General features: G+C 37.7%; 1 protein-coding gene across 11 annotated transcripts in view; it reads right to left on the bottom strand.

The window, feature by feature from the left end:
• CSPP1 (centrosome and spindle pole associated protein 1) overlaps window positions 1–25,317 on the bottom strand; it is a 234,531-nt gene that overhangs the window by 987 nt on the left and 208,227 nt on the right. For 10 of the 11 annotated variants that reach the window (XM_077166946.1, XM_077166937.1, XM_077166942.1 and 7 more), the window contains 4 exons: window positions 20,978–21,024; window positions 17,705–17,768; window positions 5,039–5,148; window positions 1,532–1,667 (listed from right to left, as the gene is read on the bottom strand). In XM_077166946.1, coding sequence (XP_077023061.1) covers window positions 1,532–1,667; window positions 5,039–5,148; window positions 17,705–17,768; window positions 20,978–21,024 — 357 coding nt within the window. Of the gene's footprint in view, window positions 1–403; window positions 523–1,531; window positions 1,668–5,038; window positions 5,149–17,704; window positions 17,769–20,977; window positions 21,025–25,317 lie in introns of all 11 variants that reach the window. The other variant, XR_013178240.1, reaches the window with a different exon arrangement.

Here is a 25,317-nt window from a genome sequence, read left to right as displayed (position 1 = left end):
AATCAGCACTCATATAGGTTAAGCCTGGAATTCTAAATACATAAAGGGACACTCTTCCCATACACTAGGGTGACCGTAGAACTATTTACAATCTTATTTTCTTACTGCCTTTCTCTTTCAGGAGAAACTTAAAAGGAAAAATAGTTTTGTTTTGTTATCCATTAAGTCGGCAAGACTTTGGAAGTACTTATAATCTATAACTGCTACAAGGAAATTAAAAGTCAGTTTGTGAAAGCACTAGTCGGGATGAAATGACAAAGGAAAAGGTCACACCTAATCCATTCTCTACTCTTAGAGGTAGCTCTTTATAGTTTCAATCTTTAATTGAATTGATTATACTCACTTCCATATCTGTATTTTACTTATTAGATATAATAATAGAAAAAAAAATCTGTCTTCCTACCCTGTGATGTCAGTTTCTTTAAAAAAAAAAAATCTCCTGGTCTGTGAAGGATTATCCCAGCAAAGGGATGGATATGTGCAATTTAATGAGCAATCAATCCACATCGTACCAAAAAGCTCCTGTTTAAAAGGACAATTTTAAACAAAAGTTTAGAAATTGAAGACCTTCTGAAAGAGTAGACTCTTAAAATGCTCTATCTTCTCTCAACTTAAATATGTCCCTGCTAAATATTAACCCAATTTATTGGATCTAAAAGTAACTGAAGAACAGGTCATTCTCAGTATGTCATTTTCCTATCTATTTTTCCATGTATGATCTGAAAAGCACTAGTGTTTGGTGTCAAAGCAGATCCTGTGACATCCTGTTTGAGATTAGTAAGCTGTTTTAAATTATTAGCAGTAGGCTCTAAATATCCTAGAAAAATTGCCATTAGGAAATTCTCATGTAGTTTAAAAGACTATTGTCCAAGTAGACCACTCATTCTACTAGCTGCTAAAACTAATACTACACTAATACTTATTAATATAAATTCATCACATCCCACTGCAAAGATCGCTTGCTGGGCCAGCAGAGGAGTTCAGTAACTATCTGAACTGTGCCACACCAGTCTGAGCTTTGGAAGCACTCAAGATATGGTCTGCTTTAACTTGCTCATCACCAAAGCAAAGACAAAGATGCCTACAACTGATGAGGAGGACAACCCGACTTACTAAAAAGAAATATTAACATGAGGCCATCTTGCTTTGTCCATGGTACAGAAAGCAAGTAAAAATGTAAAAATAATTTTCTCTGTAATATTGCAAATTTAAGTATATGTGGTTTTTTAAAGAACTCAACTAATTCCAAATAATTTCTCACTTCAGTAACTGATTACCATACCACACTAATCAGCACTTTCCTCGCTGAAAGCAAACACTAGTTCTGTTTAGTAAGCAAAACTTGAATTTGTTTAGAATCCACTCTAAAATGGATTCTGATGCAAAATCAATCGTCAGACCAATTCTGCTGGATGGCCACTGAGTTGTGAGTCCCTCAAATCCCATCTGTTGCCAGCCATCAGTGAAAACTTCCATGTAAGCAATAAATTCTTACAGGATTTTCTGTAGGCCTCTGAAATTGGTCATTTACCTGTATTAATAGGTTTATTCTGAAGTTCATTCAATCTTCTCATTCGTTCCTCATTTCTCATTCTAAGCAGATCAATGTTTATACTGGATATAGATTTTAAAGAGAGACCATCTGAGGGTACAGTCAGATGATTATCCTGTAGTTGGAAAACAGAACTTCAGTACAGTCATTAACGTAAAATATTTTCAGAATGAATGAAAACACATTCTTGCCCTTGATAAATGCACAATATGATGAACAAAATAAAACAAATGAAAATATGTACAAGTTATATTCTGAGTCCTGATGTTTATCCATGCAAGTTCAGATGGCCTTTGGTAAGGTATAATTTTTTGTGATGACATACACTGCCAGACTGGACTTTGAGAAAAAGGAACAGCACCTCACAGGAGGGGCTAAAAATTAGTCCAGCTACAGTGATCAAGACACTGCACTACCTGGTATAAGGATAGACCTAGAGGTCAGTGGAACAGAAGTAAGGGCCCAGAAATAAGGCCCTGATTTATGGACTGAAAAGCCAACAAAATTCAATGAGTGGTAAAGAACAGTCTTTTCAACAAACGGTGCTGGGTCAAATGGATAGCCAAGTGCAAAAGAATGAACTTAGATCCCAGACTCATGCTGTATGCAAAAAAATTAAAGTAGATTATAGACCTAAGTTTAAAACCATGAAATCCTTAGAAGAAAACATGGTAGTAAATCTTTATCTTGGGTTAGAAAGTGGTTTCTTAGACGTGACACTAAAAGAAAAGTGATAAAAGAGAAGACTGATTGGACCTCATCAAAATTAAAACCTGTGTTCCAAAGGACACCATCAAGAAATTAAAATGACAACCCAAAGAATGAGGGAAAAATATTTGCAAATCATGTATCTGAGAAGAGACTTGTATCTAAAATATAAAGAATTCTTTCAATAATCACAAGATCCAATTTAAAAATGGACAAAGTATTTGAAGAGACATTTCTCCAAAGAAGATACAAAAATGACTAACACACATGAAAAAATGTTCAACACCATTAGTCATTTGAGAAATGCAAATGAAAATACCACTTCACATCCACTATCTTTAGATGGCTATAATCAAAATGACAGACAATAACAAGTATTGGCAAGGATGTGGAGAAATTAGAACCAGCATACACGGCTGGTGGAAAACTGAAATGATGTAGCCACTGGAAAACAGCCTGTAAGTTCCTTAAAATGCTCAACAGAATTATCATATAACCCAATAATTCCCCTAGGTATATATATAAGACAAAGGAAAACAAAAACTTGTACTCAAATGTTCAATTATTCATAATAGCTAAAAATGTGATATATCCATCCATATAAGGGAATGTTATTCAACAATAGAAACAGGAAGTATGGACATGATACAAAGCAGGTGAACCTTGAAAACATGCTGAGTAAAAGAAGGCAATCACAAATCATCACATATGATATGACATATATGAAATTTCCAGAAAATGCAAAACTATAGGAATAAACTTTCTTTCTGGGATGATGAAAACGTTTTCAAATTACATTACAGTGACTGCTGCACAACTATATAGTCACCAAGCTGTCTACTTTAAGCAGGTGAATTTTACAGTAATCTATTTCAACAAAGCTAGCTAAAAAAAAAAAAGTACACCACATCTGTCTGTTGTGTGGGGAAAATGAGTTGTGGAGGAAGGAGACTGTTTCCTCCTTTTGGGGAGATTCCAACATGGCTGATGAAGGCAAAATTAATATACAGAAGGAAGCAGTGAAGGGCTGAGTATACATCTGTCCAAAGAATTTTGTAAAAGGAAGTGGGAAGATTCAAGGGAGATGGCATCTATTCTTAATGTATTGGAAGGGAAGAAGAATAATATGAGAAACAGAATTATAAAAATCTTAGAAAGTACTAAAAGTATTAAAATTTGACAATTTCTATGTGGGACTGGCCCATGGACACTATAATACTTGAACAAAATTAACCACATACAGATTTCTAAAATCAGTATTTCATATTTAGGAATGAGTATTCTCAAAATGGTAGACAGACAGGTTTACAAAGTAGGTTGTCAGTGTCCAGATGTAATGATTTTAAACCTAGACCTTGGCAAAGAGTCCTGAGGCCACGTAGAGCTGCCTACCTGTCTAAAACATCTGTGATGGTGAGGGTCAGGGGAGGTAGACAGGAAAGCAAAGCTAAGATTAAATCAGGGTAGAAACAGGACCTAAGGGTAACAGAACCAGAGGCCAAGTTTGTCATCTCAACATCTTCACATTCCTCCTTCAGATACCTAAAGGTTTTTGTTTTTAATTTTCTGGTGTACCCTGGTTTCTCTGCTGTATGTACAATTATTCTTTATCCCCCTTTCCTCTTTGGAAGGAAGTCACTGCACAGCCCACACTTAGGGATTGGGGAATTCAGCTCCAGTTCTATGAGTGTGGTATGTCTCCATAAATTCTGCACAGATTCTTTTTCCCCACTTGCTTGTTTATTCAATCAGACATTTATATCCACATAAACTGATGTATATTTATTTTATACTTTAGGTTATAATCTAATACAAATACTTTATTTCCTGGCACAAATTGGGCTCTTTTGTTAGCCAGTTATTTTTTTAATGCTAACTTGATCAGTGGAATATATTTGTAGCCCCAAATCTAAAGCATAATTATTTGCAACAATTGTAGGAACATAATGTTAGATATATTCAAAATTAGAATATATACATTATAAAAGCAGCTCTCCTCCAGTACCATCTGTAAGCATAACAAACCCACCAATCCTATTATCTTTGCCTTCTATCAACCTTTACATTTTTCTCTTATTAAAGTCAAATTAATTCACTGAATCAATTTATTACCAGCCTGTGACTGTTTCAGGTATGAAGGTCAAGCTAAATGGTCACCGTTTCTTTACACCCATCTGATTTATCCAAGTTACCGCCAGCTGGTAAAGCTGTGCATATGATAATGCCAATAACAGCACCACTTGTCATTTGTCGAGAGTAACCTGTATACTCAACTCAAGATTTATCTCCACAACATATATAAGGGAAGAAAGTTGCAAGACATTGCCCAAAGTTACCTATTCAATGAGAAACTGACATTGTTGGGAAATGTACCCATCTCCAACGTGTACTTTTTACTCGCTACACTATAAAGCTGTGGAGTGCAGGGGAAAGAACCCTCCTGGCAATGTCACCCAAAAAGGAGATGATGCCTATATAATAAGGTTAGGTTATTAATGAAATGTAGCAGGATTTTCAGTAAGTATCAGTTGCTTTTTGCGCCTTCTCTGAAATCTGAGCCCCCCTACGAGATAGGAAAATAATTTAAGAAACAAGAACATCAGCGGTTCAATGAAATGCAATGAGACACAGCTAACTGGTGGAAGAACCAAGGTTAGACCCACCTCATTCCAAAGCATTCCAAATTGGCTCCACACTAATTGGGTATAGGTCAAAACCCAGAAACCTCTCATTCTCCTAATTCGAAAAGAGTGGTTAAAGAAGACATTTTATACATACAAAATCTATTTCTTTCAATTTGTTCCTCCTGCGCTCCCTCGCAGAGGGCAGCTGTGATGGCAGAGGTAGGGTATCATCTTCAATGGCAGGATACGTCTCACCATAAGCACCTATAAGGACCACATAATGAAAAGTTTTAAACTTCCATCACTGCCAATCTTTACCCAGAGTTAAATGATCTGCAAACTATAAAATTCACCGATTATAAGTACACAGTTCAGTGATTTTTAGTAAAGAGTTGCAACCATCCTCACTGGAATCCAGTTTTAGAACATTTCCATCTCCTCAAGAAGTTACCTGTGTCTATTTGCAGTAACTCCCCACTCCCAGCCCTCCAGCCCCAAGAAAATATTGATCTATCAATAGATTTACCTTTTCTGGACATTTCATATAAATGAAATCATTCAATATAATCTTTTGTCTTTCACTTAGCATGCACCTGAGGTTTACTCATGTTGTACCATGTACAGGAGGCTCACTACATTTTACTGCTAAATAGTCTTAAATTTATGGATATAGCTCATTTTGTCTACACATTCACCAGCTGATGGACATTTAAACTGTTTCCAATTGCTGACAACGATAAATAATGCTATGAACATTCAAATACAAGTCTGCATAGGCTCATATTTTCATTTCTTTACGACATACATCTAGGAGTAAAATTGCTGGGTCATATGGAACTCTATGTTAGCATTCTGAACAAATGTCAAACGTGGTTGTACCATGAGTTTCCAGTTTCCCCTCAGCCTCACTAACATTTATGCTTTTGGATTATAGCTAACCTAGTGGGCCAATAGCTTCTTTGATCACGGAGATGAATACCTTACATTTACAATTTTTCCAACTTTTTATTTTGAAAAATTTTAAGCCTATATAAAAGTTGTAATTATACATTGATCACTTAGAATCACCATTTGTTATTCTACCACATTTACCTTGTTTTTATTTCTATATACACACACATTGGGTTTTATTGTTTTTCCTGAACCATCTTAAAGTTGGAAACATGAGACATCATCTCTAAATACTTTGTATTGTATACTCTAAGAACAAGGACTATTTCCTACACAGTTACAATTTAAGTTTCACATTTGGGAAATTTAACATTGACACAGTTACTATCATTTAACATATAACTGGCATTCAAATTTCCCAAATTTGTAGTTTACAGGAGTTTTTGGATTTATTTTGTTTTGTTTTTGGTTGTTGTCAGTTTTGTTTGTTTTTTGCTTTGTTTCTGTTTTTTTTCTTTAATTTTTGGTTTGTTTGTTATGACCCAGGATTCAATTAAGGATCACACACTATATTTAAGATCATGTCTCTTTAGTCTCCTCTAATCTGGAATGATTTTCCAGACTCCTTTTGTCTTTTGTGACATTGATGGTGTTGAAGATTCCAGTCCAGTGACAATCTCTCCATTTGGATTTGTCTAAGTAACTATTAAACGACCAGATTACTGGTCTCCCTTGTTAATACAATGGCAATGTTTGTCTTGAGAAGGGTCATCTTCAAAATATTCACAAAGTGACAAAATAAGGAGCAGTTTCTCATATTGAGACGGAGAAAGAAAATAGATAAAACAGCTATGTTTGAAGCTAAATGTTCTATTATAGTCCCTTGGTCAAAACATTAACTTCTTTAGTTCCCAAAAGACTTCATCTCAAGTCTCTAGAAGGGTTAAGACCCCTCAGGACACAGAGTTTACCCATTCCAATTTTAACTCTTACTTACGTGGCAGAGTCTGGCCAGAAAAGATCACATGTGGTCTTTCTCAGATGGAGGGTAGAGATCTGTGTGTAAGAGCTACAAGGACACCTGAGCCCCACCTTTCCAAGGACAAAAATCTATCCATACCACTAGATAGAAAACATATATCTGAGCTTTCTTTTCCAATTAGTGAATGTTAGGGTATTCACTTATAAAGCAAAAAAAAAAAAGGGAGGAAAATTAACTTCAGATATTCAAGGAGATTCCTGACTGCTATTGCCCTATGAGGGTCAGCGTTTCTACAATCAGCAAACACCAAGTCAATTTCCACAACCAGAAAATAATCCAGAGTATAAAGCAAAATTCTTTCTTTTCTTACAGATGGACAGCACAGATATAATTTATTAGCTAGATCAGATTCATATCTTAGAAACAGAAAAGGGTCTAGAAGTCCAATGTTTTATAAACAAAATCTCATCTTCAAGATAGTATAGATGAGGCTTCACTATCATTTGTAGTGGACATATGTACAACATAATTGAAGGAAATTTTGTTGCTATCAGTAGTGACTATGATGGATATTTCACAAGAGAGATCTATCCCAGGGAGTGACAATGATTTCTACAGTCACCAAGACTCCTGTATAGAAAAACACTGCTATTCTTAAATCAGAACTGCTCAATCTAGTACAAAAGGCTTTTAGGTCTGACCAAGGATCAAGTAAGTTTTATCACTTACTACAAGTTTAGATATCCTCAAAGAAACTATCAAATAAGTGTATTTTAAAAGCACTTAATACACCAGAAGTGGGAAAACTAGATCAGAAAGTGGTTACTCTATGTATAACAGTGTGTCTCACAGCACCTTCAACGGCATTGAGTAGGGCAGCCCTGGTTGCAAAAGCTGAGTTACTGAGAAGCAGAGAACCAGAGCCTCACCTGGAAGCCCAGACCCCTCAGTATTGCACAGACAGGGAGACCAGGACTAGGAAGTAAGCCAAGCCACATTTCCTTGAACGTACTACCCTCACCAGTGCAGCCTCGCGACCCACACCCCACACACCTGAACCCTAACACCCACAGTTCAAGCGCCCCTGTCCTGCCAACCCCTTGGGCACTAACCCGTCCCACACCCCCAACCCAAGTGCAGCCCAACCCACCTCTGCAGGGCCCCTCCCAAGCACTACCTTCCCCTCCCTGTTCCTTGCAGGCTGACACCAGCATACAAAATCTGTGGATACGTACCTCCATACCCAGGCTACACTTGTCCCAGCCCATACAGTAGAACAGCGCCCCTGAGCCCCGTGAGCTCTCCACGCACTCACATTAGTTTACGGCACTAATGTGCATGCGCACGGCCCCCAGTCTCTCCCTCAGCTCTGGGAAAGCACTGACTTGTGCAAACAGGTCACATCCGCTCCTAGCCCATGCAGGCATAATGCCAACCCGATGCCACAGGTCTGCACCTGCACACAAAGGGCCACATGCCCTAGACCAGTGCACACCAAGGCCATGCCCCCCAGACCCATGCATCCACAAGGTCACAGCCCCCCCACCCCAGACCCATGCACCTACAGGGCCACATCCTCCCGGGCCGTTTGGCACCCACATTCACAGGCACCAGTGTAGCATTCCAAACTGTGCCTATACCTGCACTGCAACGCATCACCACACTGTTGTGCGCCCCCCGCCTTGCCTGCATCCTGCTCCACATCCATCCCGCAAACAATAGGCTTTAGACTACTGAGGGAAATCAACTTCCAAAGCAAATGAATCAAGATATTTATGTGCAGCAAAAACAACAGAAAATCACTAAGCATATCAGACAGATACAGCCCAGCCTAATAGCCAGATTAAAACAACAGAGGAGACACAGACGTTGGAACAACTAATCAACGATGTTCAAATAACTCTACTAAACAAAATAAGTGGGATGGCTAATGACATAAAGGAGATCAAGAAGACAACAGAATAGCATAAAGAGGAATTTGAAAGAATAAATTAAAAATAGATATCACAAAGATTAAAGATTCTGTATACCAAATAAAACATACTGGAGACACACAACAGCAGGAGAATAAGCAAACTAGAGGGCAGGATAATTGATTTCAAACACTCAAAACAGCAAATGGCAAAAAAGATGGGAAAAATTTTAATTGGATCTCAGGAAAATGATGGGCAAAACAAAGTGCACAAATATAAGAATCACTGGTGTCCCAGAAGGACAGAGAGGCATAAAAGGCTAGGAGTAGTAGTTGAGGATATAATAGGGGAAAACTTCCCAACCCTTATAAAGGACATAAAGAAGTCAAAGAGGATGAATAAACTCCAGATAGAATAAATCCAAGTAGGAAATCCTTCCCCAAGATACATACTAATCAGTCTTTCAAATGTTGAAGAGAAGCAAAAAATTCAAAGCAAGAGAAAAACAATCTACTATATACAAGGGAAACTATATAAGAGTGAGTTCAGACTACTCAACTGGCACCATGGAAGCAACAAGGCAGTGGCATGATATATTTAAGATCCTGAAAGAAAGACTTCAGCCAAGAATTCTGTACCCAAATTGTCCTTCAGATCTGGGGGAAGATGAAAATATTCACAGACAAACAAATCCTGAAAGAATTTGTCAAAAAGAGACCAGCCCCATAAGAAATACTAAAGGGAGTTCTTCCAGTTGAAAAAGACAGGAAAGGGAAGTCTGGAGGAGGGCACAGAATTGTAGAGTACCAGTAAAGGTAACTTAAGGGATAAAAACAGAGAGAGAGAAAAGAATATATAGATCGGACAAAATCTGAAAGATAAGATGGTGGATTCATGAAAACCCATTTCAGAATAACTCTGAATGTTAAAGGACTGAATTTACCAATTAAAAGATACAAATTGGTACAATGGATTAAGAAATATAATCCAGCTATATGCTGCTTACAAGAGACTCATCTTAGATACAAGGAATCAAATAGACTGAAAGTAAAGGATAGAAAAAGATTTTCCACCTAAGTTGTAACCAAAAATAAATACAGGAGTAGCTATATTAACATCAGACAAAATAGACGTTAAATGTAAAGACATCATAAGAAACAAAGAAGGACACTATATATTAATTAAAGGAACAGTTCACCCAGAAGAAATGCCAATCATAAATGTTTATGCACCCAATCAAGGAGTTCCAAAGTACATGAGACAGATATTGGCAAAACTGAAGGGAGCAATAGATGTTTCAGCAATAATAGTAGAAGACTTCAATACATCACTCTCCTCTACAGATAGAAAAACCAGACAGAAGATCCACAAGGAAACAGAGATATTAAACAACTTGAAAAATGCATGAGACCTAACAGGGACATATATAAGTCACTCCACCACAAAACACCAGGATATACATTCTTTTCTACTGCTCATGGACCATTCTCCAGGATAGATCATATGCTGGGGCACAAAACAGGTCTTTATAAATTTAAAAACACTGAACTTATTCAAAGTACTTTCTCTGATCACAATGGATGAAACTTGATCTCAATAACCACCAAAGAATGAGAACATTCAAGAATATATGGAGATTAAATAACACACTCTTAAACAACCAGTGGGTCAAAGAAGAAATTGCTAGAGAAATCAGCAGCTATCTGGAGACAAATGAAAATGAGAATAGAACATATGGGGATGTGGCAAAGGCTGTGCTGAGAAGGAAATTTGTTGCCTTAAATGCCTATATTAAAAAACAAGAAAGAGCAAAAATCAAGGACTTAACTGCTCACCTGGAGGAACGTAAGAACAGCAAACTAACCCCAAAGCAAATAGAAAAAGGAAAAAATCAAAGATTAAAGCAGAGTTAAATGAATGGGAGAACAAAAGATCAATAGAAGGAATCAATAAAACCAAAAGTTGGTTCTTTGAGAAAATCAATAAAATTGATGGGCCACTAGCAAGACTGACAAAAAATGAGAGAGGAGGTGTTCTAGTTTGCTAGCGGCTGGAATGCAAAATACCAGAAACAGAATGGCATTTAAAAGGGGGAATTTAATAAATTACTAATTTACAGTTCTAAGGCCGAGAAAATGTCCCAATTAAAACAAGTCTATAGAAATGTCCAATCAAAGGCATCCAGGGAGAGATACCTTGGTTCAAGAAGGCTGATGAAGTTCACGGTTTCTCTCAAGTGGAAGGGCATATGGTAAACACAGTCAGAGTTTCTGTCATCTGGAAAGGCATATGGTGAACATGGTCAGGGTTCCTCTCTCATCTGGAAGGGCACATGGCGAACAAAGTGTCATCTCCAAGCTTCTTCTCCTAGCTTCCTTTTTCATGAAGCTCCCTGGGAGGCATTTTCCTTCTTCATCTCCAAAGGTTGCTGGCTGGTGGACTCTGCTTCTCATGGCAATGTCATTCTGCTCTCTCTGAATCACCCATTCTCCAAAATGTTTTCTCTTTAATAGGACTCCAATAAACCAATCAAGACCCAACCAAATGGGTGGAGACATGTTGTCACCTAATCCAGCTTAACAACCACTCTTGACTAAATCATATCATCCAGGAAGATGATCTGATTACAGTTTCAAACATACAGTATTGAATAGGGATTATTCTACCTTTATGAAATGGAATTTTGATTAAAACATGGCTTTTCTAGGGGGCATACTTCCTTTCAATCCAGCACAGGAGGCAACTAAACAAAATCAGAAATGATAAGGGGTGCGTAACCACAGACTCTGAAGAAATAAAAGAAATCATCAGAGGATATCATGAAGAACTATATGCTAACAAACCAGACAACTTGGAGGAAATGGACAAATTCCTGGAGACACCCAAACAAGCTACACTGACTCAGGAAGAAATAGAAGATCTCAACAAACCAATCATAAGAAAGAGATTCAACCAGTCATCAAAAATCTTCCTAAAAAGAAAAGTCCAGGGCCAGATGGCTTCACAGGGACATTTTATCAAACATTTCAAAAAGAACTAACACTAATTCTGCTCAAACTTTTCCAAAAATTAAGGAAAAAGGAACTCTACCCAACTCATTTTATGAAGCTAATATCATTTTAATACCAAAGCCGGGTAAAGATGCTATAAGTAAAGAAAACTACGGATAATATCCATAATGAGTAGAGATGTAAAACTTCTCAACAAAATATTAGCAAATCAAATCCAACAACACATTAAAAGAATTATACACCATGATCAAGTGAGGTTTATACTAGGAATGCAAGGATGGTTCAACCCAAGAAAATCAGTTAATGTAATACAGCACATTAACAAATTGAATGGGAAAATCACATGATCATCTTGAATGATGCTGAAAAAGCATTCGACAAAATTCAACATCTTTTTCTGATAAAAACACTTTAAAAGATAGGAATCAATGGTAACTTCCTCAATATGATAAAGGGAATATATGAAAAACTGATATCAAGCATTGTACTCAATGGACAGAGACTGAAAGCTTTCCCCCTAAGATCAGGAATAAGACAAGGATGCCCACTGTCACCACTGTTATTCAACATTGTGCTAGAAGTTCTAGCTAGAGCAATCAGGCAGGACAAAGAAAAAAAAGGCATCAAACTGGAAAGGCAGAAGTAAAACTTTCATTATTTGCAAACAACATGATGCTATACTTGGAAAATCTACAACAAAGCTACTTGAGCTAATAAACAAATTCAACAAGGTGATGTGATATAAAATTAATGTGCAGAAATCAGTAACATTTCTATAGACAAGCAATGAACTAACTGAGAATCATTTAAGGAAAAATTCTATTCAAAATAGCAACTAGAAGAATCAAATACTTAGGAATGTATACACAGAAAACGACATAACACTACTAAAATCAAAGAAGATCTAAATAGGTGGAAAGACACCCCCTGCTCATGGATAGGAAGACTAAATATAGTTAAGGTGTCAATTCTACCCAAATTGATCTACAGATTCAATGCACTACCAATCAAAATTCAAAAAACTTACTTTGAAGACTTGGAAAAGCTAGTTACAAAATTCATCTGGAAGGGAAAGAGATCCCAAATAGCTAAAAACATGCTTAAAAAGAAGAACAAAGTGGGAGGATTAATACTCCCTGACTTTAAAACCTATTATAAAGCCACAGTGGTCAAAACAGCATGGTACTGGCACAAAGACAAAAGTATTGACCAATGGAATTGAATCTAAAGTGCAGAAATAGACCAGCAAATCTATGGTCAACTGATTTTTGAGAAGGCCCCTAAATCCCCTGACCTGGGTCAAAAGAGTTTCTTCAATAAATGGGCTTAGGAGAACTGGATATCAATAGCCAAAAGAATGAAAGAGGACCTCTACCTTAGGCCTTAAACAAAAATTAACTCAAAGTGGATCAAACACCTAAATATAAGAACTAGCACCATAAAGCTTCTAGAAGAAAATGTAAGGAAACATCTTCAAGACCTAGTAATAAGGGGGGAGTTTCCTAAACTTGACACCCAAAGCACAAGCAAGAAAAAATAGACAAACAGGAACTCCTCAAAATCAAATGCTTCTGTACCTCAAACGAATTTGTCAAAAAGGTGAGAGGCAGCCAACTCAATGGGAGTAAATATTTGGAAATCACATCTTGGACAAAGGTTTGATATCCTGTACACATAAAGAAATCATATAACTCAACAACAAAAGAACAAACAACCCAATTATAAAGTGGGCTAAAGATATGAATAGGCATTTTTCTGAAGAGCAAATACAGATGGCTCAAAAGCACATGAAGAGATGTTCAATTTCATTGGCTATAAGGGAAATGCAGATCAAGATTACCATGAGATACCACCTCACACCTATAAAAATGGCTGCTATTAAACAACAGGAAACTATAAATGTTGGAGAGGATGTGGAGAAATTGGGATGCTTATGCACTGCTGGAAGGAATGTATCATGGTGTAGCCACTATGAAAGACAGTTTGTCAGTTCCTTAGGAACTAAATATCGAGTTGCCCTATGACCTAGCAATAGCACTGCTTGGTATATATCCAGAAGAGCTGAAAGCAATGACACAAACAGACATTTGCATACCAATGTTCATAGCAACATTATTCACAATCACCAAAAAGATGGAAACAAACCAAATGACCATCAACAGAGAGTAGATTAACAAAATCTGATATATACATACAATGGAATATTATGCAGCAGTAAGACAAAATGATATCCTGAAGTACATGACAAGATAGATGAGCCTTGAGGACATAACGCTGAGTGAAATAAGCCAGACGCAAAAGGACAGATACTGTACAATCCCACTTTTATGACCATGGTAAAGGTAAAACCAGACACTTATAATACAGAATATGGGGGACTTAGAGAAACATAGAAGCTAGAGATGCGTGAACTGTTAGCTAATGAGGTTGAACTCCAATGTAAGGAAAAAGATAGGAGTGAAGGTGGTTCTGTAGTGGGTCTATAAGTAGTATTACTATATTGAAGATGAAAAGATTGAAAGGGATTATATAGATCTATGTGTCCTATTGAGTAACAATGGAAATATAAATTAGTTCTAGACACATACTTCAAAGGTATGATTTGTGTACAAAGAATGTTTAAGTCCAGGATACAAGGGGGAAATTGCTATTATATGCAATGGGCTATGTTTAAAAGGAAAATATCAGCACTAACACAGCAACAGCAGTGGTAAATAATGGGGGGAGGGACAAGAGCTAAGAGGAAGTTTAGATTTCCTATTTGGTAAGGGTGTGTTTGTTGGTTATCTTTCTCTTGGGAACAATGAAATTATCTAAAATTGAGAGTGCAGATGGACTGTGGACTTTGGGCATTATACATGATACCTGATGAATGCAGGTGGTTGAAGTATGCAGTGACTAAGAAGTAGATTGGTGAACGATGGTGTATACATATGGTCAAATGTTGTGCTGCTACAAAAAAGGAACAAAGTCATGAAGCATGCAATGATGTGAATATATATATATATGTATAGCCTGGTATTTAGAGGTAAGAACAAAGCCAATCAGGTCGGGGTTAGAGTAATTCAGAACACAGGGTAAAGAAGACAGTGTCTATATTTTAGAACCACACATACACTTTGAAACCAAAGGAAGAAAGGTGTATTTGGTCTGGAACCTGAATATTCTGTAGCACATAATCTAACTCGAAAACCTATCTGCATAGCTCATTTGAACAACTGAAACACAGGGAGCCCAGTATAAGAAACAGGTCCTTTAATCCTGTATAGCTTAATGTAATGCCTCTATACATCCTAGGGTATATTAAGCAGATAATCAAAAAATACTGGCAAAGTCCCTTGAGGGATGGGAGAAAAACTATGGAACTATTAAACTTTATCATCTGGGAATCCCCTTATACTGTGTCAAACTTTAGGGACACTCAAATTAATAGGCCAAGCCCTTCATCCTGAGGCTTACTCTTGTGAAGCTTATGTAAGTAGCGGAGAAGCTTAGACTACCTATAGGCATGCCTAAGAGTGACTTTCGGAGGACATGTTTTGTTGCTCAGATGTGGCCTCACGCTCTGTAAGCCCAACTCTGCAACTGAAATCACTGCCCTCCCCACTACATGGGACATGACATCCAGTGGTGAAAGTCTCCCTGGCAGCATGGGTGATGAGTCTGGCCCTGGCACTGTGGGATCAACAATTCCATCCTGATCAAAAGGGGGAAAAGTGTAACTAATAAAGTATCAGTGGCAGAGAGAATTCAAATAGAGTCAAGAGGCTACTCTGAGGATGCTCTTAGGCAACAAGCTTCAGTTAGACGTTGCTACCTATCATAACTTGCCAAACCCCAACCAGGACCATTTGAGCCAATCCTAAGAACACCTAGAGCAATATGTAAGATTCCACAAGGGTTCCATGCACTAGAGTAACTTTCCAAAACCTAAAACCTCCAGATAGGTCCCTGGATCAGATAAGTCCTGAAACCTAGAGGGCCCAGCCTCTCCAGAACATCAGCTAGTTCCATCTCCCTACCCCATATTATTCACAACCCCTTCCAACATGAAAAAGTTAGAATGGCCATAGCCCAAACACCCCTAACGAGAAGGAAAGAAAGATCAAAGGTGATGGTGGAGTTATACAGAGAACATAGGTTTAACAAGTGAATATGATTAATGAATCATTAAACTGATATCTCTTTTAGCTAGAAGTAAAAACATAAAATTGTGGAATTATAACCTATGTCAAACTCGGAAATATGTTCTACAACTAATTGTGGTGTTGTGCTTTGAAATTTATTGCTTTTTTGTATATATGCTATTTTTCACAAAAAATCTACTGTGATTAAAAAAATATTTATTCCTTCTAGCCTCCTATATTCTGAAGCAGTTAGAAGGAAACATCTGAGAGGATCATATGATAGCCCATGACAAACCCTGGGATTTGCCTGTAACTACTTGTTGAAGAGTGCTTTGAAAACTATTACGTTTTTCTTTCTTTGCTTTGTACATGTTACATTACAATAAAAAAGTTTTTTAAAAAAACACTTAATGCAGTGCTCAGAACATACTAGACATTCAAAAAAATTTGTTACTTTTTCTTTCCTCTCACTGTAAATTCTTAGAAAGCTACAACCCACCCAACCACTGGCCTTTGCCCTAGTCATTTAGAGCAGCAGCACACAAACCATGGGGGATTTGTGCGGACCAATAACCAAAGGGACAGACCACTATCTCTGTGGTTCAGTGTAAGGCCCAGTGTAATGAAAGCTTCTAAGACACCATCTCAAGTACCCCAGACTATTTATTTGCTCATGGGTAAGAGGGACAAGTCACATTTCCCTGATGCCTCTGAAGAAGGACTCTTCCCAGCCCTGTTGCCTACTGATTTCTTTATCTGTACTCTCCTCTTCCCAATGTATCTTCCTTATTTCCCATGATAAGAAATAATCCATTTTAGAAAACTCACCAGAGATTGGTCAGGTATTTCTATCACATGAAAATCTATAGTAATTAGCATAAAATGTAGAAGAGATAATCCCTGATGGCACCAGGATAGCAAAAAAAGCATACAGTCAGAATACATAATTATAAGGGTATATTGTGGTCTTGAGAAAAAAAATATTCCACAGTACCTTCACATATCTTTTGAGGATTAAATTACATTCCTTTGAGTTTTTAACTGAAAATTTTATTGAGGTAATTATATTCACATGCAGTTTTGAGAAATAATATGGAAGAGACCCCTACAACTCTTTGCCTAGTTTGCCAAACTGTCATATAGTATCAAAGTTGGGATACTGCTGCCGATACAATCAATGGATTTTGACACTGCCTTTGCAGCACATGTATACATTTATGCATGTGTGTCTGTGTAAATTCATGTGTTCACCTTGACATTCAAGACACTGAACAGAACCACAAGGAGCCCGTATGTTATAACCACACCCACCTCTCTCCCAGCCCTGGCAACCACTAATTTGTCCTCAATTTCTGAAATTTTATCACTTAAAAAATATTGTAAAAATAGAACCTTGCAGTATGTAACTTTTGGGGATCATACATATATGTGTGTGTGTGTGTGTGTGTGTGTGTGTTATTTTTTATTCAACACATTTTGCTGGTGATTCATCCAAGGTATTCTTCAAAAGTTTGTTTCTTTTTACGGCTGAGTAGTATTCCATGGGATGGAAAGTACTACAGTTTAACAGTTCACCTACTGAAAGACATTGGAGATAATTTCCATTTTGGGCTATTACAAATAAAGCTGCTACAAACATTTGTGTACAGGTTTTTGAGTAATCTATTCCTATAGCTTCTAAAGTTCACTTTACTTCACATTTTGGAAACAGCTTTGTAAAGTGTATTTGATAATTATTAAAATAGTTAATAAAAGAGAGTATCCCAGTTCTTACCACCTTGCACAAAAAAGAATAGTACTGATTTTGTAAGTGTGGAAAAAGGCACTTAAAAGAAATATAAACATTGTTTAATATTTAAGCGGACAGCATTGATAAATTAAAATAAATATACTCACCAATAAAAGCACTGTCAGATTCCAATAATGAATTTTTCAAGAGATCATTAGTGTCATCTCTGGGCTAAAAGAAACATCAGATATTAATGACTTTTTAAAATTAGTTCTGCAACTAATTAGTGGTAACACATTTTTATGAATAGAAAGCAAAGTCTTCCCACTGTCACCAAAGAAAGTAAGAGGATGGGAGAGGCAGGACATGCAGCCGTGCTTCTCCATCACCGGGCAGGCTCAGCATGGATAACTCCCACCAGGCAAGTGAAGGCAACAATGACAACAACTTTGCTCTGGCCCAGAGATTCTGGCCAGCAAGGACTCCCCCTAACTTTTCTCCTTCCTGCCCCCTCGTGGTTAAAGTCAAATTAAAGGGTCATATTTATCACTGGGGAAAATATAACCGAGTATGAAGCACGAAACTAATTAAACATTAAAAGCCTTTAAAACTGTTGCCAAGATTCACTCATTCTTTCAATAAATCCATACAGTGCAGTTACTATTTCCTTCATGCAGGAAGTGAGGATATCAAGGTAAATTAAAACTGTCTGCTTTGGTGTAAATCACATAGCCCATAAGACAGAGGGGTAAGCCTCAGCTAATCACAGCCCTACATGACAGAAATTGCAATGAAGGCGCATCACAGATACAGTGGGATAAACAGTAGAGAAAAAAAATACAGTTGGGTTAGTTTATTACACTGAGCTCTCCAATGAGTAGTAACTTAAACTGATACACAAAAATTTTACAATGGAGAATATTACCACTCTATATGCTGGGAGGAACCTCAAGTCATACAACACCATCACCAGGATCTCCCCACCAGATTTCTGGGCTTCGTAAGAACACTCCAGGGAAGAGCTATCCTTTAATTTTTAAACAACAGATTCCACTGATGCACAGCATCTGTTACCAGAAAGTTCTCCTCTTATATTGAATTCTTCCATATACTTAATTGTAATCTCCTTTTTAGTTTACCACCCACTGCTTCTATGACCGCTTTGTAGCATGGTGATGATCATGATGACAGTAGCTAATGTTATCAAGTGTTCTGAACCAGCTGCGTTTAGCATTTCACACACTGCTCAACCTCTCTTCTACATCCTAATCCTTCAGATAACTGGGAAGAGCTTTCAAAGTCTAGCTAAACCTTGTCTTCTCCATGACAGTTCCCCCAATTTCATCCTATGTTTTCCCTACAGTCCAGTTTCTAGGAAGATCAGGAGCCCAAGATTTATTACCATTCTTTTTAAACAGTCTTAATAAACTACTGGCTTATACTGAGTTTCTACTCAGCAAAATCTGTTATTAACCCAGTATTCTATCCAAATCCCAGATGTTAAATTTCCCTAAAATTTCAGCCTCTCTTCACTGAGAACTGTGACTATTTTATCAGTATGTGTCACTCAGGCCATGTGAACGGGAGGGGTGGTATGAGGTCAGGAATCTGGCCTGGTGTCAGATCTCAGCTTTCCCTCTGACAGGCCATGTGACCATAGGTAAGATGACAAGCTCTTGAATATCCATTTCCTTTTATATCAAGTAGAGATAAGCATGCCTTGTGCTCTTTAAAATAAATAAAATTAATTACCACAGGTACAGATAAAGCTTAATAAATGGTACCAATTATCAACACAATTACCACGATCATTATTATCAGTTCAAACCCAAGCTCTTACAGCTACTAACTGGTAACCCTAGGCAAGTCATAGTCCATCTAAGCCTTACTTCACATCAAAACGGAGCTAGTACTACATATAATACAAGGATGTCATAAAGATTAAATTTATATTTCCAACCTGGAACTTTTCCCCTGAACTCTGCTTCACATCTATCTATCCATCAGGACTGAATGTTTATCTAGCAGGCATCTCTTAGCACATCCAAATCTAAGTTCCTAACCTCCCCACCCCAAAAGTGCCTCTCCTGCTTTTCTTCCTCTGTAGATGGCAACCCCAGGTCACAACTTTGGGGTCCAGTCTTGAGTCTTCTCATAGCCCACATCCAACATACCCCAAATCCTATCAGGTCTCCTTTCAAAATAAATCCAACCACATCTCACCATTTCCACTACTCTATGCTGGTCTAAGCTACCTTATCTGCCACCTACATTACTGCAACAGCCTCCTATCCCAGTCAGTCTATGCTCGACTAACAGCAGTTAGGTACTGTGTTAAACAGATTTTGTCACTACTCTGCTCACAAACTTTGCAAGCTTTTCATTACAGTCACAGAATTGGGACCTCTGAGGCTCTGTGGCCTCCCTTCCTTGCACTGGCCATTGCACAGGACACTCGGTGGCCCTGCCTTGCTCACTGCTCCTTGAATGCACCAGGCCAACCCTGCCCAAGGCCTCTGCTTGCAATTTTCTTCCTCTATACCCTGATGACCTTGTCCAAATGGTACCCGCTCAGTGAGGCCTTCCTGCCCACTATGTTCATACTATCTACCCCCTCCCTGCCCTCAGCACTCCCTAAGCCCCCTCCCTGCTCTCATGTTCTATATGGTGCCATGTTTAACATACTACGTATTTTATTTATTAGTTTATTATCTATCCCTCCTTCAGAAGGTAAGCCTCAGAGGGCAGGGATTTTTATCTCATTTGTTCACTCCAGCATGCCAAGCACATAGAATAGAATGTGGCACATAGTAAGCATTCAGTAAATATTTGTTGAATGAAAATGTCTTGTCCCATCCCTATATTCAGTAAATTCAAATGTCACCTCCTCTGGATAAGAGTGACAGGGTTATCACTCTATCCCCTTATCTTGCCTGTTTTCATAACCCTCACTACTACTTTAGATAATAGACTCCTACTACTGCTGCTAAGGCAACGATCAAAGTACACTCACAGGCCAAGCCCTAGTCTAAGGGCTTTTAATATGTTACTTCATTCAATACTCATACTTCATTCAACTACTGTTGAGCTATCTTTATTTATTTAATAAACATTTATTATATGTCAGACTTATCATAAATGTGTTGCAAATATGAATTTCATCCTTATAAGTACCCTGTCAAGTAGCATTATTCCCACTTTACAGATTAGGAAACTGATGCACAGACAGGTTAAATAACTGACAGACTAACTCAGTCTAGCTCTAGAGGCTTGATCTCAGTAATTGTGCTATGCTTTCTCTACATATTATACTAGTAGTTCTCAATCTACCCACTACCCTGATGAAACAAGATTTAAATTCTAAACTAGAATTCCAACTTATTCCAAAAAATTTTTTCTTTTCTTAAAACTAACTTCAGGAATTATTACTGGTTTCTTACCATTCTGTGGTCTCGTATTCTAATGCTTGGGATGGCATCCAAATCAGCTGTAATCAAAAGAGAAGAAAAGCAAAAGCAAAGGGTTAGGAAATGGCTAATAAAAAAATTTTAGAACATTTTGTAACAAGATGTATACTGCAAATCACTTTTTATTCAACTAGTACATTTCAGAATATTTTTAAGATACTACTTATTAATGAAAATAATTTGCATCCATTCTCATTAGATAAAATTCTCCTGTTCACATTAATAAATATAACAAGAAAAATCATTGTAAACAAGTTTCCAGGTAAAATGGTATAGTAGGGAGCTTCAATACTCAGGGAGTCCTCCAGAGCTGTCAATAAACAGCCAGGAACTGTCTGAAACAACTGTTTGGGGGTTCCAGAGACCAGAAGAATACTGTACACTATCCAGTGAAGAGTGGAAGTAAGAGACTGATAATGTGCGGTGAAAAGCTGTGAGTAAAACTCTCCAGGCTGAAGAGGCCACCTAGGGATCCAGCCCCTGATTGGAAATAAAAGTTCTCTTTCCCAAGATCAGGGTGGGGGAGGGCATGGCCCAACACAGATCACAGTTTTTGAGCAGCAAATTCAGACACCAGGTCCCAGCTCTAAAGGCAGTTACAGTTTCAACCCCCTCAGGACAAAAAGCAGTGCCACCCAAAATAACATAGAAGCAGGGAGGAACTTAATATCATAGTGCTTTCTTAGGGCTGTGGGGAAGTTTATTGAAGGGCAGCTTTTACCCAAGAAAGGTAGAGCATGGGTACGGGGTACAGCAGAGCACCACTGGCAGATTTTCATAACTGAATTCACATCGCTAGGTCCCAGCTCCATGCAGGGTTTCAACCCTCCCCAGAGAAAAGCAGCCTGAAGCCCCAGTTTCAACACCGTACCCAACAGGGCAGAGTCAGTGGGGAATTAAAGGCATAGTACCACCTATAGACAGTGGAGAACACTTGGCTGAAGAGTACCATCTGCTAGGCAGGCCAGGAAAGCAGAGATTTGGGGAACCATAAAAGGAAAGTTTCTGTCCTTCCGGATCTCTTCCCCATGGCTCTTTGCAACTGATCTATGCCTCCTTCACTGGTACCTGGCCTTGTTTTGGCTGGGAAAAAAAGTCCTCTTCTGGGTGATACTCCTCCCAGAATTTGTACTCCAGGAAAAAGAAGTTAGAGATGATGAAAGAAGTGTTAAAAAAAAAAAATACAGAGTTAAATAAAAAAACAAATACAAAAGATTAAGATTCCCAGAGAAGGAATGGGGAAAGTAAGCCTTCTTTCTCCTGGGGTTGAAACAATTAAACAAATAGTGCAATCTCAAAAACTGTACCACATATCCAGGGCAAGAATTAGAGGAATAATAGCTGATAAAAAGCAGATAAGTTAAACATGAGCTATGCTAAAGGTCTACAATAACTTAAACCAAGTACCAAAGACATGTCTTAGCACAAAACTATCAACAAGAAAGCCCTACACAAGACACAGAAACTGACCTCAAAAGTAAACTTATCAAGATAACCAGAGCCTAGACACTAGCTAAAACTAGTAAACCAAACTAAACAGGAAAATATAATCCAGTCAAAGGAATAAGTTAAAATGACAGAAGAGAGGCAGAATTTGGAAAAAATAAACAAAGATACTAAAACAAATCTCCTACATCAATTCCAAGAAGATGAAATATGGCTAAAGAGATAAAGGGTATTAAGCAGACACTATGTGAACCTATGTTGGTTTGAATTTGTTTTGTACCCCAGAAAAGCCAGGTCCTTTAATCCTCATTCAATATTGCTCGGTAGGATCTTTTTTCTTATTTCCATGGAGATGTGACCCACCCTACTGTGTGTGGTCACTTTTTATAGATGGTTTCCCATGGAGATGTGTCTCTAACCATTCAAGGTGGGGTTGCTTACTAGAGCACTTTAAGAGGGAACCATTTTGCTAAGTGATGATATTGTGAATTACTGATTATGTATGTTGATGCTTTATTTTGTTTCTTAATTTTTTAATTAATAAATAAATTTAAAAATAAAAAATAAAAAAAAAGAAAGAGGACCCCCTACCTCATATCCTATATAAAAGTTAAATAGAAATGGATGAGACATAAACAGAAAAGTCAGTACCATAAAATTCCTAAAAGAAAACATAGGGAAGTGTCTTCAAGATCTATTGATAGGTGGTAGTTTCTTAGACCTTATACCCAAAGCACGAGCAATGAAAGAAAAATAGATAAGTGGGACCTCCTCAAAACTAAATACTTCTGTGCTTAAAGGACTTTATCAAAAAGGTGAAAAGGTTGCTGAGTCAATGGGAGAAAATATTTGGAAACATATCTGAAAAGGTTTGATATCCAGAAGCCATATAACTCAACAATAAAAAGACAAACGACCCAATTTAAAAATGGACAAAGAACATGCACAGACATTTTTCTAAAGAGGAAACAGAGATGGCTAAAAAACACATGAAAAGATGCTCAACTTTACTAGCTATTAGCAAAATGCAAATAAAAACCACAGTGAAATATCATTTCACACCTACTAGAATGGCTGCTATCAAACAGGAAACTACAAGTGTTTGTGTAGTTTGAAACTACGAGAGGATGTGGAGAAATAAGAACACTTATTCATTGCTGGTGGGAATATAAAATGGTGCAGCTGCTGTGCAGGACAGTTTGGCGGTTCCTCATGAGTACAGAACTGCCTTACGATCTGGTAATCCCACTATGGGTAGATGCCCAGAAGAACTGAAAGTAGGTATGGGAACAGACACTTGCACATGGAGGCTGATAGCAGCATTATTCGCTAATTGCCAAAAGATGTAAGCAACACGAGTGTCCATCAACCAGTGAATGGAAAAAAAACATACGGTAAATATGTATGATGCAATATTATTCAGTTGTAAAAGAAATGAAGTCCTGAAGCATGCAACAACATGGATGAGCCATGAGGACACCATGCTGAGTGAAATAAGTCAGGCACAAAAGGACAAATACTGTATGATCTCACTAATATGAATTATAATAAGTAAACTCATAGAGCTAAAATCTAGAATATAGGTTATCAGGTGACAGAATGAGGCTAGAGAATGGTTAATCTGTGCAGAATTTTTAATTTGGGTGAATTTAAGTGTTTGGAAATGGATAGAAGTGATGGCAGCACATTATGGTGAATATAATTAACAACATTGTATCATGAATGTGAATGTGGTTGAAAAAGGAAATTCAGAGTCTTGTATGTCACTAGAAGGAAAGCTAGAGGTTAAAACATGGGACTGTATAACACAGTTTATCCTGTGGTGGATAATGACGGTGATTAGCAGTACAGATATAAACAAGTTCTTTCATGAACTAGAAGAAATGCACGTAACTATTACAAGGAGTTTTAATAATTGAGTGGTATATGGGAAAATGTACCTACTGCAAACTATGGACTATAGCTACTGTAGTTAACAGTGATATTTTAATATTCTTTCACCAACAGTATAAATGAACCACACAAATGCTAGGGGTCCATTAAAGGAGGAATAAAGGGTATGAGTTTTTTTTTAAGTAATGAAAATATTCTAAAATTGACCATGGAGATGAATGTATAACTATGTGATGATACTGTGAGCCACTGATTGTAAGCTTTGGGTGGATTGTATAATATGTAAATATAACTCAATGCAACTCCATCAAAAAAGAAAATATGGGGAAACAAAGTACAAGGTGTTAATAATAGGGTGGTATATGGGAAAATACAACTAATGCAAATTATGAACTATCTAGTTAACAGTAATATTTTAGTATTTTTTAAATACAGATAAATCTACAGAGACAAAATTAGATTATTGGTTATGTAGGGCTGGGGAAAGATAGAAAGCTTGAGAGGTGACAGCTACCGGGTATGGGGATTTTCTTTTTTGAGTAATGAAAATGTGCTCAAATTGACTGTGGTGATGAAAGCACAACTCTGATTATACTAAGAGCCACTGATGGCACACCTTGGATGAATAATAGGGCATATGAATATATCTCAATAAAAATGCTTCAGGGACTTCCTGGAAGATGGCGGCTTAGTAAGATGCGCGGATTTAAGTTTCTTCTCCAGGACAGCTACTAGGGGAGTAGAAACGATACAGAAAGCGCCCAAAGCCACAACAGAGATAAAAAAGACAGCATACCCCATCCTGGAACGGCTGGCTGGCTGAGAGAAGCAGCTCGGGTGAGATCACCGAGGCGCGCGGGCCTCACCGGGCAGGGCGGCAAGCGGCCTGAGTCACTCCCTTCCCCCTTCCCGGGCCAGCTGGGAGAATTGGAGAGGCGGTCCCCTGAAACCAAGGCGGCTGGCGCCCACACCAC

The sequence above is a fragment of the Tamandua tetradactyla genome, chromosome 6, assembly GCF_023851605.1.
Source record: "Tamandua tetradactyla isolate mTamTet1 chromosome 6, mTamTet1.pri, whole genome shotgun sequence".
In the NCBI taxonomy this organism is placed as follows: Eukaryota; Metazoa; Chordata; class Mammalia; order Pilosa; family Myrmecophagidae; genus Tamandua; species Tamandua tetradactyla.
This window is presented reverse-complemented; position numbering and strand designations above follow the sequence as displayed.